The sequence below is a fragment of the Protobothrops mucrosquamatus genome, unplaced genomic scaffold (assembly GCF_001527695.2).
Source record: "Protobothrops mucrosquamatus isolate PMUCROS unplaced genomic scaffold, P.Mucros_1.0 scaffold_149, whole genome shotgun sequence".
Taxonomy (NCBI): Eukaryota; Metazoa; Chordata; class Lepidosauria; order Squamata; family Viperidae; genus Protobothrops; species Protobothrops mucrosquamatus.
Genome location: NW_015386225.1, coordinates 149168 through 164756, shown reverse-complemented (window position 1 = coordinate 164756; position 15589 = coordinate 149168). Strand labels below are relative to the sequence as shown.

Genomic DNA, 15589 nt, shown 5'->3' with positions numbered 1-15589 from the left:
ATCAATGGGGAAGCCAAATTCACTTAGCAACCATGTTACTAACTTAACAATTGCAGTGATTCACGTAACAACTGTGGCAAGAAAAGTCATAGACAGCTGTTTTGCTTAACAACAGAAATTTTGGGCCCAATTATGCTCATAAATCGAGGACTACTTATATATAGTCACTGAATTTAGCAAACCACATCCATTCATGTTTGTAACCAGATTGTCCACCCTTCCTTACAGTTAAGCTAGAAATATTCAGCTTGAGATTCTAGACTACATCTGTCTGCCCAAGACATTGAATGTGACCCCAAGAATTCTGCAAAAGTTCTTATCAAATTTTAAATATTGCAAAAGAAGATGATAAAGAAGAGGAACCAGTTTGTTCTAGTGGTTAAGGCACTAGGCTAGTAAGCAGGAGGCTGTAAGTTCAAATCCTACCTTAGCCACAAAAGCCAGCTGGGTGATTTTGGGCCAGTCACTCTCTCTCAGCCCAATTCACCTTACAGGGTTATTGTTGTGGGGGAAACAGGTGGCGAAAGTGTGTTGAATATGTTTACTGCATTGACTTATTTGTAAAAATAGTAAAGGAGGGATACAAATAAATAAAATTAAAACGTTAAATATCATTTTAGAAATTACAGATATCAAATAGTTTATATTAAATTTAAATGTACATAAAATGAAATCAAATTCCACTTTACATGTGCTTCTATTTTTTGGGGGGGGCTGGAATATCATTTAAGTTTAGTAGCTTTCTCAAACTGAAAAAAAGGTGTGCATTCTGATGTAATAGCAATAATAATACTTTTGGAAGGCAACTTTTCTTTTTGAGGAAACATACAGAATATTCAACTGTGTGTGCTTTCTCCAGCACCCTTTCCTCTTTAAATTTCTGCATTTGATACATGTGCATTATTTTTCCTGTGTAGCACCTCATTATATTTTCATTTCTTATTTAATTGTTTACAGAAAGTTGTTTCTCAGCTCTGGTACTGACATTGTCACCATGTATAGACCACCTTTTCCCCTCTGTTTCTGTCCTTGGCCAAAGCTAGCAAAACATCAGGCATTTCTAACCTAGTTGTGCCATAGTTTAAATGTACGTCCCATCCTTTACCTTGTTACATAACTCCAATTTTTCTGAGTTTCATTCCCTCTATAACCTGGGAGTGACTGTTCCACTTCTCCTTTGCTAAACCAACCACCATTCTGTCTCCTTCATTTTGATATCCCATTTTGAACCTTGGATTTCTGGGACATCATTTGGCTGGCTCCCTCATCTTGCTGCCTATCTCAGTATTGCCGAACCTGGCCCTCTTCCAGGTGTATAGACTTCAACTTCCAAAATTCCCTAGGCAGCATGGACATTGTCCATGGTACTAAAGGCAACATTTGGAACATGCCAGTGTTGGAGAAAACTGACCAGCAAAGAAATTGAAAGCAAAACATTTCCATATTAACAGTATGCATTTAATAATGTTTAAGAGTTGTTTAAGAGTCAATTAATTTTACATTGCTATCCTTAGGTTCTTTTTTTCCTTTTCTTTCTTTATTTTAATCAATAGATAATTCTTTATTTGTTATCATTTTTTTCTGTTAGTTGTATGTCTCTATTATAATAAAAAAGTATAAAAAATTAAAAATTAAAAAATATTGCTGAGTAATGCAACAGTTCACTTGCTGAATTTTTTATGAAATGTTATTCCATTTATTTACTATTTAATTGTTCAGTGATCTTGGATATTCAAGAGGGGTCTTTTTTACTGCAATACCTATACTAGGGTGTACTTACATGAAACACATGAGCTTCTGAAATATTTTTCCAAAGTTTGTCATTAAATTTTAATTTTTAATGTGAAATAAAATTATGAAATATACAACTTGGATAATTACCATTCCTAATGCAAAGATAGCAAATTTTGTCATAGTCCTTCCCACTGTTTGGCTATGGCTTTCTATATATTATTGGATTGGCCTTGCACACCCCTGTTTTAAATAATAAAATTAATTTAACAACAACAAAAACCCCTCCCACTGACTGGAAAATGCATCAGTTTATTTGAGGGCTATATAGTCTTTACTCTTTTTCTAGATATAGATCTTATAGGACTATCAGACAAATACACCTTTCAGCTTTCCCTCTTAATTTGTTTTTCTCCTTATAAGTAGTAAAGCAAACAAAAAATTTTCCAACAACCCCAGTAAAACTCTGTGATATAGAGCTGTCCCAAAAACCTTGTTTGAAAGCATATCTCATAAAAGTTCAGAAAAGGGAGAAAAAAATCTATACATTTTGTCAATGAAAGATGTGATCAGTCTATCAAATTGTTGGTGCAAACTTGAAATTTATTGCAGGACAGTGAATTTAAATGTTGAATATAAATGGCAGCAAAAATTCATTAACCAGAAATGAATGATTGGATGTCATTTTCTAGGTCTAATTCGTCTGCAAGAGCTCATCAAAGCCCCTTCAAGGTATAATATTAAAATCAAAATACGCCAATTGCCCTCTGGAAATAAAGATGCTCGACCATTACTCAAGGAGATGAAGAGGGGCAAAGAGTTCTTTGTGATATTTGATTGTTCACATGAAACAGCAGCTGAAATCATGAAACAGGTAAACAGGAGAGAAAGGCCCATGTCATTTGGAAAGCACAGAATTATTTGGGGGGGAGGGTGTTAAGCTTTCGTTCACTACCATAATCCCTCTCTGAGAGCATGAAAGTTCTTTCAGTCTTCCTGACTGAAGGAGAAATCCCTTTAAAAGTTATGATCAACATGTAGAAGATACTGAAAAACTGCCCTCTGGGATAGCACTCATCGCAACAGATATAAAGACTATGCACAGGGCTTTTTTTCCTCAAAGAATGCCCAGAACGGAGTTCCAGCACCTTTTTTGGATGGAATCTTGTAGGGTAGGCAAGGCGGGTTGTATAATGTGTGTGAGTTCTGGCATCTTTTTTTTTTTTTTTTTACAAAAAAAGCACTGATTATGCATGTCATAAGCCTAAGCACTATATAAATACCCGATTCTGTATATTTCACATGGCAGACATCTGATATAAAAAATGATGGATGGCAATAAATAACAAACTTAATTTTGTCCAACTGCTACTGACAGCTATCCTAATATATAACTTGTTCCCCCATGGAGTCATGCTTGACACCTTGCACCAATGAGAAGTTTAAAAATATTCCAGAATTTGTTGCATCCTCCTAACATGTATTTTTGCCAAAGCTATATCCTAGGTTTCAATTTTATGGATACAGTTTCTTGTTTAATGAAGAATTATATTTGATTATTGTTTGCCTGGGAGCTGCCAGTGTGAGCAAGGTAAAGGCTGCAAATAAATTTGTTCAAAATTGTGGCAGGTTAACAATTAACAACATAAACACAACCACAATAGATTGATGTAGGCAAAAGCAATAATTAAAATGGGAGGCCTCTTGGTCAAATAAGTGTTAACATGTAGTTGAAATCTTATCTCTAGATCAAAGTGTCAAGACCCATGTCTCTGAGAGTCAGACAGTTGTTTACAGTTAAATGTTTAGCTATCTCTACTGAATCCTACTGTATTTTGTATTATTAGAATCCTTTGAACCTTTGAGTTTGTAGGAAGAAATTAAAGCTATTTGTATACAAAGCAGTTATTCGGACATGGTTGAGGCAACATGTGTCATGTGTCAGCACATGATGTGGCTTGATGACTGAAAAAATGTTGTAAATTACTAGTGAGGAAATTAATTAATATTAGCATTGGGGGGGGTTATACACCGACATACATATATACACACCTGCTGAGAATATTATTAATGATTTAAACCAAGCTAATAAAAAACATAAAAACCCATTCAAACAGCAATGATTTATCTATCTAATGTAAACTAGAATAGAGGCCTCATTAGAAACTTCTTGAATTTTGTTACGGACAGTGATTATAAACAGATGGAAGGTTATCATAATGTACTGAAGTTATATATCATCTAGACAAGACTAACCTGTTCTGTACATTTTCAAGGTAATATGAATAGCTAAAGGAATTGAATTTTTATAGCATTAGCAATAACATGATTGATATCTAAAATAAGCAAAGCTATACATTACAGAAAGCAGTATTCAGCTTTTGGTATATTTTAAATTCTGAAACAAATATTAGTTCTTTAGCCTAATCACCTAATAAATAGTTGATCCCTTAATTTTATAAATAATTGCAATCATTCTAAAATACTAATATAAATCATGTATAACTAGACTTCTTAAATCTCATGTAGATTTTTTATTCTTAAATTTCATTAGTCTACATGTTTGTTTTGCAACACCAGCATACAGTGCATATGGAGTCTTTCTCCGTAGATGTAGCTAGCTAAATATTATATTAATTTACTCCCATAAACTGTTAGGCAAAGTTCAAGATAACTCAGACTGAATATATTATTTCATAGTGTATATTGTAACAATAAGGGAGATGTTGAAAGTATCTTGAGATGTTGAAAAACCAAACCTTTAGTAATCTTAACATATGCCCAGGTAAAAGTTACTATCAAGATTACTGATAGTGCATACTGTGAAAATTCACTCAATTGTGAATGTTCATTCAAGGAAGAATTCATGATTGAGTGTCATAGTATGTTCACAAAACTTACTCAAATGAAGAATATAGAACACTTGGGATGCAGTGCATGGAATCAAGGCTGCAGAACTATTCCCAGCCTTTGACTCTGCAGCTGCATCTCAGTGACAACTCTGCTAAAGCAGGAACATATTTGAAGCAACATTTTGAGGAAGCCGTATATGGGTATGAATAAAAGTTCAGCTGAATACAGGCATTCAAATACTGAAGGTCAGAAATTCTAGCCAGCAAGTAACTGGCTCTTCATTTTGTAATAATTGCCTGTACCCAGTGCTTTTTTTCTAAAAAAAAAAAAAAAAAAGATGTCGGAACTCACACACATCATACAACCCACCTTGCCTACCCTACAAGGTTCCATCCAAAAAAGGTGCCGGAATTCCGTCCTGGGCGTTCTATGAGAAAAAAAAGCCCTGCCTGTACCAATAAAGCAATTTTATTAAAAGGACCTGTCTTTGAAATTGTGCATTGGAGTGAAAGTTAAGATATCAGAATTCCACACGAGTAAATTCTTTTTAAAATTCAGGATTTGTTCTGTTGCCATTAAGATTGAGAATTTTTATTTCAACCTGATAGAAAGCAGGCTAGATCTCATCACAGAATTTTTTCCACAAAGAAAGGATTCACTGGGAATCCTATGAGTTAATACTTCCCTTGATGGATTTTGTAACTTCTTTTGATCTCGAGAAAATTGTGTAGCAAGAATTGTACCAAAATTTATCATTGAGACTTTATATATTCTGACTTAGTTTCTGCTCTCTTAACTTTTTCTTTAAACCACAAGTTATATGAAAATAATTTATTATTAATGAAAACTGCACCATATGAGCAATTTTAGCTTATATCATTTCAGATTTTGCTTCTAAATGAAAGCTGTATCTCTAAATGTTCTGGTTAATTTGTCATTCACCGTACTGTATTGAATACAGAATACTGTTCTGTATTCTGCTAATATCTCATGGAAGAAAGAAATAGAATAAGTTGAAGGAAGCCTGACAAAAGTAATAAAGGAGTGCAAAGGAAATGAGAGAATTGGTACTTGATCGTTTCAGTGAGGTTCCAACTTTGTGCAGATAAGTCAGGATGGGAATATGTATATTCCCTATTTTTTAGCCATATATATAAGAACAGATATATTTTTCCCTATATTTTATCTATATGGGGCTAAAAATCTTTCCAAAGATTTCCGAAGCTTTAGCAGGCGTGTTCTAAAAGAATGAAACACATATATGTGCACCACACGAAGAGACATTTCATTAGAATGAGGGGACAAATTTGACTGTTCTATTTCTCTGACTTTCCGCATGATACATTACATCTTACTTATTTATTTATGTTTTTAAAACATAAAACATACCTTTTCAGAGAAGGGAAGGAGACTTACATGTTTTATCAGAAGGGAGGCCAGCAGAAAGAAAAGATGATGTTGCTCCATTTGGCATTGTTCATGCTTATCATTAGCATGCTGGCCTTGACAAAAAACCTCTGAGAAATGTGACTTCATCCCAAAGCCAATCGCTAGATATTTCTATGTGCATTAGAATAACAGCAGCTTCTTTCCTACTCTTTCCACACAGTGCCAAAGGGATGCCTATATTAAATTGATTGCTCTGGGCAGATAATAAAGAAATGCTCTCTATTATTCTTTCATTACATGGGGATATAGGATTACTAAGCAAATGCTACGAAAATCAGTGACCTGCTGTAATTACCTTTGAAAATAGGAAAGGTCTGTATATGCTGGTAGATACTTTGATTGATTGATAATACCTGAAGCATATACATGATTTATGATATCATTATTATATTATTAAAATGTAGACCTCATTGTTCAGCTTTGTTTCATCTTATGAGTACCCAAAGGGGCCCTTTGGAATTCCAAGCTATAGAATATTTCTGAATCTTTTTGTGGCTTATCCAGTTATGTATTTTTTTTACAAAATATCTGATTGTTCTGTCAACTGGACTACCATATATTTACATTAAAAGCCTGAACATAAAAAACTGCTCCATGATAACAGTATAAGACTGTCATCATGAAGATACAATCACTCTGCACTGTAGATGCAGCCCACACTTCAATACACCAGCCAGATATTTGCTGTTTTGAGGGTTAGAACTGACTGCTTTCTCCAAATTAAACATTATTACTTTAAAGGAGCTTTACCTAAAAACAAGCAAGCTTTATTGGAGTAATAATGTTTAATTTGGGGAAAGCAGTCAATTGTAACCCTCAAAACAGCAAATAGCTGACTGACGTATTAAATAAAGCTGGTTCCAATCACACATAATGGGAGGTTAGCATCCTGTTGTGGGTTTTACATTTCTCATGCCGATTCTTTTATTATAATACAGAACATTATACAACATGTGCTAAGGATTCAAATATTGTCTTATTTCATTGGTGTTGATTTCTATGCCTCTAATTTAGAGCAAACGAGACATGTATATTACCTGAAGAATAGCGAATGGCAGCTTCCCTTGTCGTACAAAGCCAGTCAAATTATTTAGCACCTGGTAGGGGAAGAAATCCCACTTACACCTTTTCCTTTTCCTGGCAGTGTAAATGCAATGGTAATAAATTTAAAATCATTGCTGTTATATCCTGACATTCAAAATCCACTTCCTCAGGTAGCTGTTTTATTCTGCCGACCATGAACTGCATCAAAGATTTTTACTTTGATATTTCTACGCTCCAGGCCAATTTATTTACCTTAAAGTTATATCAAAAAGTTCTCATCCAAAGGACAGCAGGTGATGATGACTTGTCTGTGGTTATCGTAATTATTGCAAAGCCATTAATAGTATAAATAAATAGGCATAGATTTTTCAGCTACATGCATACTGCCTTGCATTACTCCTCTGCACTATTCCATAGTCTATGAAGATAATGTAACAGTGTTGTTTGGTATATTAGACCCTAGGGTTTCACGATGTGAGCTTACTGGGATTCTTTAGACTGAGAAAGAAAGAAAGAAAGAAAGAAAGAAAGAAAGAAAGAAAGAAAGAAAGAAAGAAAGAAAGAAAGAAAGAAAGAAAGAAAGAAAGAAAGAATAATGTGAATGCGGGCAATTTTCTATGATTAGAGCTTTACTTCTGGCTCAGAAGAATTTTTTTAAAAAACACCTGATGGATTCTGCAGTCTAAAAGAGTTTAAAAACTGCAGCACTACAGAATCAATTATTATTACCTGTGCTGTGTTTTTCACTTTGGTTCATCTCCCCACTTTATTCTTTCTCAGATTCTCTCCATGGGAATGATGACTGAATATTATCACTTCTTTTTTACAACTCTGGTAAGATACTTCAGTAACTCTTTGTACCAGTACCACAGAAATAGCTGAAGAGCTTCTTTTATGGCAGTGTTTTATGTACAGCCATAGTATATTTAAAAAAATAAAATTCTGCTAAAAAATGACAGCAGCTTGTAGTCAGATCTTGTAAACAAGGTGGCTTGGCATATCCATCACAATCAGCAATTCACTCACTCTGTTTTCATCTCTCTTCAATCTGCTAATTAATTCAGCGAAGAACTCACACTTTAATACCGTAGCATATCCTTGAAAATATTGGGCAGAAGGAAAAGACCAAAGCTTCTGGTCTACTCTGAAATTTGTAATGATTTGGTCATAGAGTAACTATCCCCAACCAGGAACTCTGGGAACATGTGATCATGTTGGCTGTAAACAATACACTTTTATAATCAACGCAGATGGAGTACGTCCAGTAGGTGAATGCTGAACTAGCCTTCCTTAAAGTTTCCATAGGACTTCTCTAAAACTGAGGGATGGGTCAGAAAATCAGACTAGTATCCTTAATTGTTTCTGTTTATATTTAAACTGAATCAAAAACACTACCATTGTTTAGGTTTTTAGTATGTTATTGACTTAGAGCAATCCATATTATTCAAGAGTTTTATTAAATGAAGGCAGAGTGTTTCAAAATGAAAATAAAGGCAACTTCTCAAAGAATTATTACGTATCAGAGGGTTATCTTTTATGGACAAAAGTTATAATATTGTTATAAAAAACCTATTTTAATATTTTTTAAAATAAATTATTATTAATAATTTTCATAAATGTTACATTCTCACATTGAGAAGACATTTAAAATAAACAGAAAGATCTGTTTCTTTGTTTCTTTTTCTTTCCTCACTAAATTATTTCTACCATTGTGAAAGATGAGAATGTTCTACAGGTAGTCCTCGACTTACAATCACAACTGAGCCCAACATTTCTGTTGCTAAGTGAGTTTTGCCCCATTTTATGACCTTTCCTGCAACAGTGGTTAAATGAATCACTGCAAATATTAAGTTAGTAACACAGTTGTTAAGTGAATCTGGCTTCTCCATTGACTTTGCTTGTCAGAAGGTTGCAAAAGGTGATCACATGACCCCAGGACACTGCAACTGTCATAAATATGAACCCGTTGCCAAGCATCTGAATTTTGATCATGTGACTATGGGTACGCAGCAATGGTTGTGTGAAAAACCATCATGTCACTTTTTTCAGTGCCATTGTAACTTTGAATGGTCACTAAATGAACTGTTATAAGTTGAGGACTACCTGTAATTCACGCCAGAGCATACAGTAGTGGAATGAAATTAAACATATTGTTTTGGTTGGTAAAAGTATTATTTGCCTATGAAGGATAAAAATGCTAAATATATGCAGCTCTAGATAGATGAGAGAGATAAGAGGGGAGGGAGGGAGAGAGATATTTACATATTGCAGGGGTTCCTAAACTTTTTACCATCATAGCTCCTTTAGTATAATTTTAATATACACACCACTCCTAAAATCCATCACCAACATGAATACAATTGAATAATGAATACAATATAATGAAACCCTGAGAAGGATGGATTTGTTGTAAGAGTATAATTAAAAGATTCTTCACAATACCTTTGGACTAAGTCTGTATTTGCTCAAGGGAGGAACACCTCACAGTTTGGGAAAGCCTGATTTCCATCATTTTAAAATGTGCTTTGCCTACTATAATTTATTATATATTATTATAATTTATTAAACAATCACAATATTCCAAACAATGGGAATGGTTAAATAGATGTCAGACAACACTGATAGTATTGTTTCATGAAAATTAATATAACTGGAATTATAGATTTTTACTATAACAAGACTTTTTCATGAAACAAATTTCACTCCCTAACAAATGATTTATACTCTTTCATGTTATGTTATTTATGACATGATGTTGAAATGTGCCACACAAATTAATATCACATAAATTAGTCCTTATATTCCTGCTTTGCTAACCTCTAAATCACATGGAACTGCTTCTTTGCTGATCTAATACATACATCAGATAAATTGACAATAATTTACCCTGGTAGCAGGCAAGAGAAATACTGAGCTTCTAAATTGTAAAAATATATATTTTTATAATGTTGTTGACTTTTTCAAGGGATGAACCAATCAATTTGTCATGATTCTCTCTCTCTCTCTCTCTCTCTCTCTCTCTCTCTCTCTCTCTCTCTCTCTCTCTCTCTCTCTCTCTCTCTCTCTCTCTCTCTCTCTCTGTGTGTGTGTGTGTGTGTGTGTGTGTTTGTAGCAGAAACATTATTATAAAAATATTATAAATTAGCATATATATTCCAGGGCACCTTGCTTAGAATATAATATTGCAAATATCTGGAGTTCCGGGTTAACACAAATCATATCTATGATATCTAATAAATCATATTCAGCTCATCATTATTTAGATTTAATAATATATGCACTGTCTAGAAAACTTGGACAAATATATATATATTTAATATCAGTAGGGATTTGGCAGAAATTCCGAAAGTCAAAGATCAGATTTCATATTTAGCTGTATTATTTCAGTTTTAAATTTACATGGGTGGTATTTGTTGATAGAAAATAGTATTTTCTATTTTGGACAATTTCAGTTTCTCTGCTCAAAGAATAATACAAGGATAATTAATTGGAAGCTACATTATTGATATAAAGCCCTACTAACCCAGTGTGGCACTTTCATTCTACTGGATTGAAGTAATACAAAGTGATTCCTTTTATCTTTAATACCTTGTTTTTTTTTCTTTTGTTGTTGTTGTATCACCAACAAAAGGATTTGTTTGCACTAGACCTGGAACCCTATAGGTACAGTGGAGTCAATATGACTGGATTTCGTCTGCTCAACATTGACAATACACAAGTGGCTTCTGTTGTTGATAAGTGGTCAATGGAAAGATTACAGGCACCACCCAAGCCAGAGACTGGACTCCTGGATGGCATGATGACTGTAAGTGACAAAACACTATCTGAAAGGAAATAAGAAGTTATATTATTTTAGTCACAAGCGAATTCTAAGTGAGTCAGTGACATAAAAAGCAATAACTTGAAGAGTATTGCAGCTGCTCTGTGTTCATAGGCAAATATGTGGTTATATTAACGAGCTGCATGAGATTTGGAGCATCTTTGGAACCAATGTAATTGCAATCATGTTAAACCAATTGAAATCAGTCTGCAAACTGATTCCTTTCAAGATGCAGTTAGTCCAAAACTTCTATAGGGCAAAGTGTTTTGTACAGAAAGAAAGTTAGGAAAGGCTAGTTCATGCTGTATTTTTATAGATGGCTACAACTGAGCCATAAATGGAAATAATTTTGCAAAAAGTAGCCCTAATGCCTTTGAATAATTCTGTAGTTCTTTGAACAGTTCTGCATTTTCAGCAATGCTGTAGAAAGTGAGACAACCCAGAATTCTGCTCTTTAGAGTACAAGGCAGTGTTTACCTGCAAATGCATTGAAAACAATGTTAGTCCAAGAATTTCTGTTATCATAAGAGCATGATGTTTCACTTAATGACTGTGCCTCTTAATAATCAAGTTGCTGGTACCAATCTGTCTGATGTTGTTCTTATATCCTAAAGTCTCCTCTCTTGCATCCAGTATTCTAAAGAAAAAAAGAATAAGAAACTACCGTATGTTGTTAAACAATTCAAAGTGATTCTCAATGTACGGATTATGCTTAAATTTGTTCTTGCTTGTGAGAAGTTTGAAGCTCATAGTGTGATGATAATATATTGGACTAAGTTAGGAAGATGAAGATTCAAGCCAACCCTCAGCCATGGAATGTCACTGGATGACTTTGGACCAGTCTTCAAATTCAATTTTGTGCTTCTAGAGGAAAGGCAAGATATAACAAAATACAGGAATAGCTCACATGTAATACTAATTTGTTGTATTGATTGAGACTTCAAAGGGATTCCAGAGTTGTACTGCAATTAAAGGTAACTGATAAATTCATATCACCTATGTTTGCAATGATCTATGTAGGCTAATGAAATGGAGGAGTAATCTGTTAATTTCTGGAAGATTTGCAAGGCTAGCATAACTACAGAGTGGATTAGCTTAGCTGTTACACAATCCTGTTATTATCTCATCAGGATAATCATGCAGCTTTCCTGCTTCTTTCACTAAATTTTGTATGTCAAGGAAAATGACACTATTTTGTACTCGTAGTCTACTGCATTTTTCCCCTTTAGGAAAATGTTATTCAGAATTGAAAAAATCAGAATAGCACAACAGTAGGTTATTAACAATCTGCCTCAAAAAAACAAAGCCATTTTTCTTTTTCAATTAACTTTCAAATTAACTGTGAAGCTTAATAATAAATAATGCTACATTTCACTCCAGGTTTTAGTCTTTTAACCAAATCACAAGGAAAGACCAATTAAACAATGTAAGGCTCTCAACAATTTAATGTTAGCAAATTTTAATTAGTGACCTGATTCAAGGACTTGCTGGTCCAGAAAACAAATGTTTAAACTTAGGCCTACAGCTGCTTTATCATGGATAATTTATTATAAAGCCATAAATGTATTGCGTAAAGAAATCATATGTGTTAAGTCCGGAGAATAATGGCGCTTGAGACGAAGCATTTCTAACAAGTCTTTATTCTCTACTTCCAATCTACAAACAACCCAAGCCCAGAGGCGCGCAAGCCTCTATATATACCCTCCGATCCCCGGGCAATTCCAACCAATAACAAGGCAGTCTTTTCCCGCCTTGCGCATGTGCGCAAGGCCGGCGCCGCTCAGTCTGGTCCCGGGCAGCTTTTGCAAATGCCCGGGACTCTTGCAACTTTCCACGCCTGCTTCTGCAGGCACGGGACACAACACCCCTCCCCCCTAGATAAAATAATGCTGCGCCCAACATGGACGCCACCTTTGGTAGAAGGGTGTGAAGGAGCCGCAGTAGCATGGCGAATCATGTTGTTTTGTAGAAACTCCTTCTGTTGACCCATGCAGACCGCAGCGATGTGGCCTTTCTTTCCGCACGCTCGGCAAATGGCGGAACGGAACTGACATTCCACTCACTTGTGGCGACCACCGCATCCGAGGCAACGAAGCTCAGCTGGGCCCTTGTCCTGACGATCTTTGGACCTCCTCCCAGCTGCTTGGTACCGCTTGTCCACCTCCTTGTGGATGGTTGCAGTCACTGGAGTGCTTCGAGTGGGCCGCAAATTCTTGACCACTCCACTTGCAGATTCTTCTGCCGAAACCTCTCGCAGAGCATCTTGGAAAGAGACATCTTCCATGGCGAACAGCTTCTGCTGTAAGTCTCTGTTCCTCAGTCCGCACACAAAACGATCACGCAGTCTTTCCTCTAAGTCCTTGAAATCACACGGCTTAGCAGCACTTCTCAAAGCTGCAATGTATTCTTTTGCTGATTCCCCAGCTCGCTGATCCCTCTGTTGAAATGTGTGCCTCCAAGCCATGACAGATTGCTTGGGCTGGAAGTGTTCCTTTAAAACTTTCTTCAGATCGGAGTACGACACCGTTTCCAGCGAGGTCAGGGCGATTAGGTTCTCGGCGATCTCAAAGGCGTCTTGCCCACAAACGCACAACATTGTGGCAGCCTTTAAGCCTTCCTCCCTTATCTGGTTTACGCGGAAGTAAGTCTCGACTCTTGCAACATAAGATTCCCACCTCTCGGGGTAAGAGACGTCGAATTCCGCTAAACGCCCAACTTTCGCCATGATCGAGGATCAGAGTCTTCTTCAGCCGCACGCACCCTCCAGCGATTTCGTACGGGCAGGATAACGTTGACTTCCATGCCGTTTTCCTCTTCCGGACTTCTTTGGGTGAGTCTTCAAGCTTCCCTAGCTGTATAGACTGAATCCCACCTTCGTCACCAGTGTTAAGTCCGGAGAATAATGGCGCTTCAGACGAAGCATTTCTAACAAGTCTTTATTCTGTGCTTCCAATCTACGAACAACCCAAGCCCAGAGGCGCGCAAGCCTCTATATATACCCTCCGATCCCCGGGCAATTCCAACCAATAACAAGGCAGTCTTTTCCCGCCTTGCGCATGTGCGCAAGGCCGGCACCACTCAGTCTGGTCCCGGGCAGCTTTTGCAAATGCCCGGGACTCTTGCAACTTTCCGCGCCTGCTTCTGCAGGCACGGGACACAACAATATGCCTACACAGAAATTCACAAACCATAGGAAGGAAATCCTGCAGTGAATGTTTGGGTAAGAATAAATTGAAAGAGAAACACAAGGGATAACTTCATGCAAGTTATCTACCAGGACAGCAGAAGGTATTGGTAAGATTATTCTATATAAGATCACCAGATTTTCAAAGACAAGTATGATAGCAAGAAATTTCAGCTTAGTTTACATCTGCTGAAAGTCTCTACTAAAAAGTCATTGATTGAGTTTGGATCTACAGTCTGCCTCAGCTTGTAGGTGGTTTACGAAATACAATACTAACAACAAAAGATTAAAAATAAGAAATCACATGGAAAAAAGGCTGGAAAAAAGCCACCAACCATTCAGAAGATCAAAAAATCACACAAGAGATTATAATACTCAATTCAGGGTAGATTTCAGGGGAGAATGGTTGAAAAAGGCCATTTCGGAGACCCACCAGGTGACCTTGTTTAATCAATGACAACTATTTTAGAATGTATGTGATGGGCAGACAATACTATTTGAATTCTCAATTAACCACAGGAATACGGTACTTGACGAAATGTTAATCGTAAAACTTAATTGACTCTTCAAATGACTGACGATTATGTCGAGTGTTTTGTCTCCACAATGTATCTCTACTGTACCTCATAGTAAAACACCCACCAGTCCTCCACGTACTTAAATTATACCTCCACTGGTCAAAGTAGTCGAGTTCTTGACAATCGGAAAGTTCTATCTTCAGTCAAAAAGCACACTTATAAGTATTAATACTGTTTTTAAAATTAACAGAATTGTGCAAGATGGAAACTATTTATCCCCTTCCCTTTCTTTTTACTTTCCAGAAAATAGGGAGGCCCCCTTCTGAAATGCTTCCCATGCATGCCCCTTTCTGTGGACTAAGACAGGGGTCCCCAACCCCCAGTCTGTGGACCAGCACTGGTCCATGGCATGCCAGAAACTGGTCTGCAGAAACAAGTGAAGCCCCATCCACGAGTTGCAGGCAGTACATGAAGCCATGCCCCCTCCAGTCCGTGGAAAAGCCTCTCTCCACAAAATCAGTCCCTGATGCCCAAAAGGTCGGGGGGGGGGGCGGCGGCACTGGACTAAGATAGCTTTTATATGATAGTAGTCCTGCCCCTGTCTCTTCTTCCTGTCTTCCTTCTTCTCCTACATACTATTATAAGGACTCTGACCACTTCCTCAGAAGTCAAGCTCAGACTCTTCCCACATAATCAGACAAGATCACTTTTCTATCTAACAGAATACAAACTCTGCCCAATCAAAGTCCAACTGTGCAAGAATATAGGAAACATATATCAGATGTTAGAATATTCATCTCCAAAGCAGCTTATCCTTTTCTAGCAAGAAATGAATCACAGTATAAAATCATTTGCTAAAAGATGGATGGAAAATAATTTCAACAAACAAATAAGACCACCAGTTTATTGTCTGGTGGATTTAATAATAATAATAATAATAATAAAGTTGGAAGGGATCTTGGAGGTCATCAAGTCCAACCCCCTGCTCAG

At 36.3% G+C, this 15589-nt stretch overlaps 1 protein-coding gene across 1 annotated transcript in view; it reads left to right on the top strand.

The window, feature by feature from the left end:
• GRIK1 (glutamate ionotropic receptor kainate type subunit 1) overlaps window positions 1-15589 on the top strand; it is an 87737-nt gene that overhangs the window by 15466 nt on the left and 56682 nt on the right. Inside the window, exons 4-6 of the mRNA XM_015819332.1 lie at window positions 2424-2605; window positions 7858-7911; window positions 10709-10882. Of these exons, the coding sequence (XP_015674818.1) occupies window positions 2424-2605; window positions 7858-7911; window positions 10709-10882 (410 nt within the window). The remainder of the gene's footprint in view (window positions 1-2423; window positions 2606-7857; window positions 7912-10708; window positions 10883-15589) is intronic.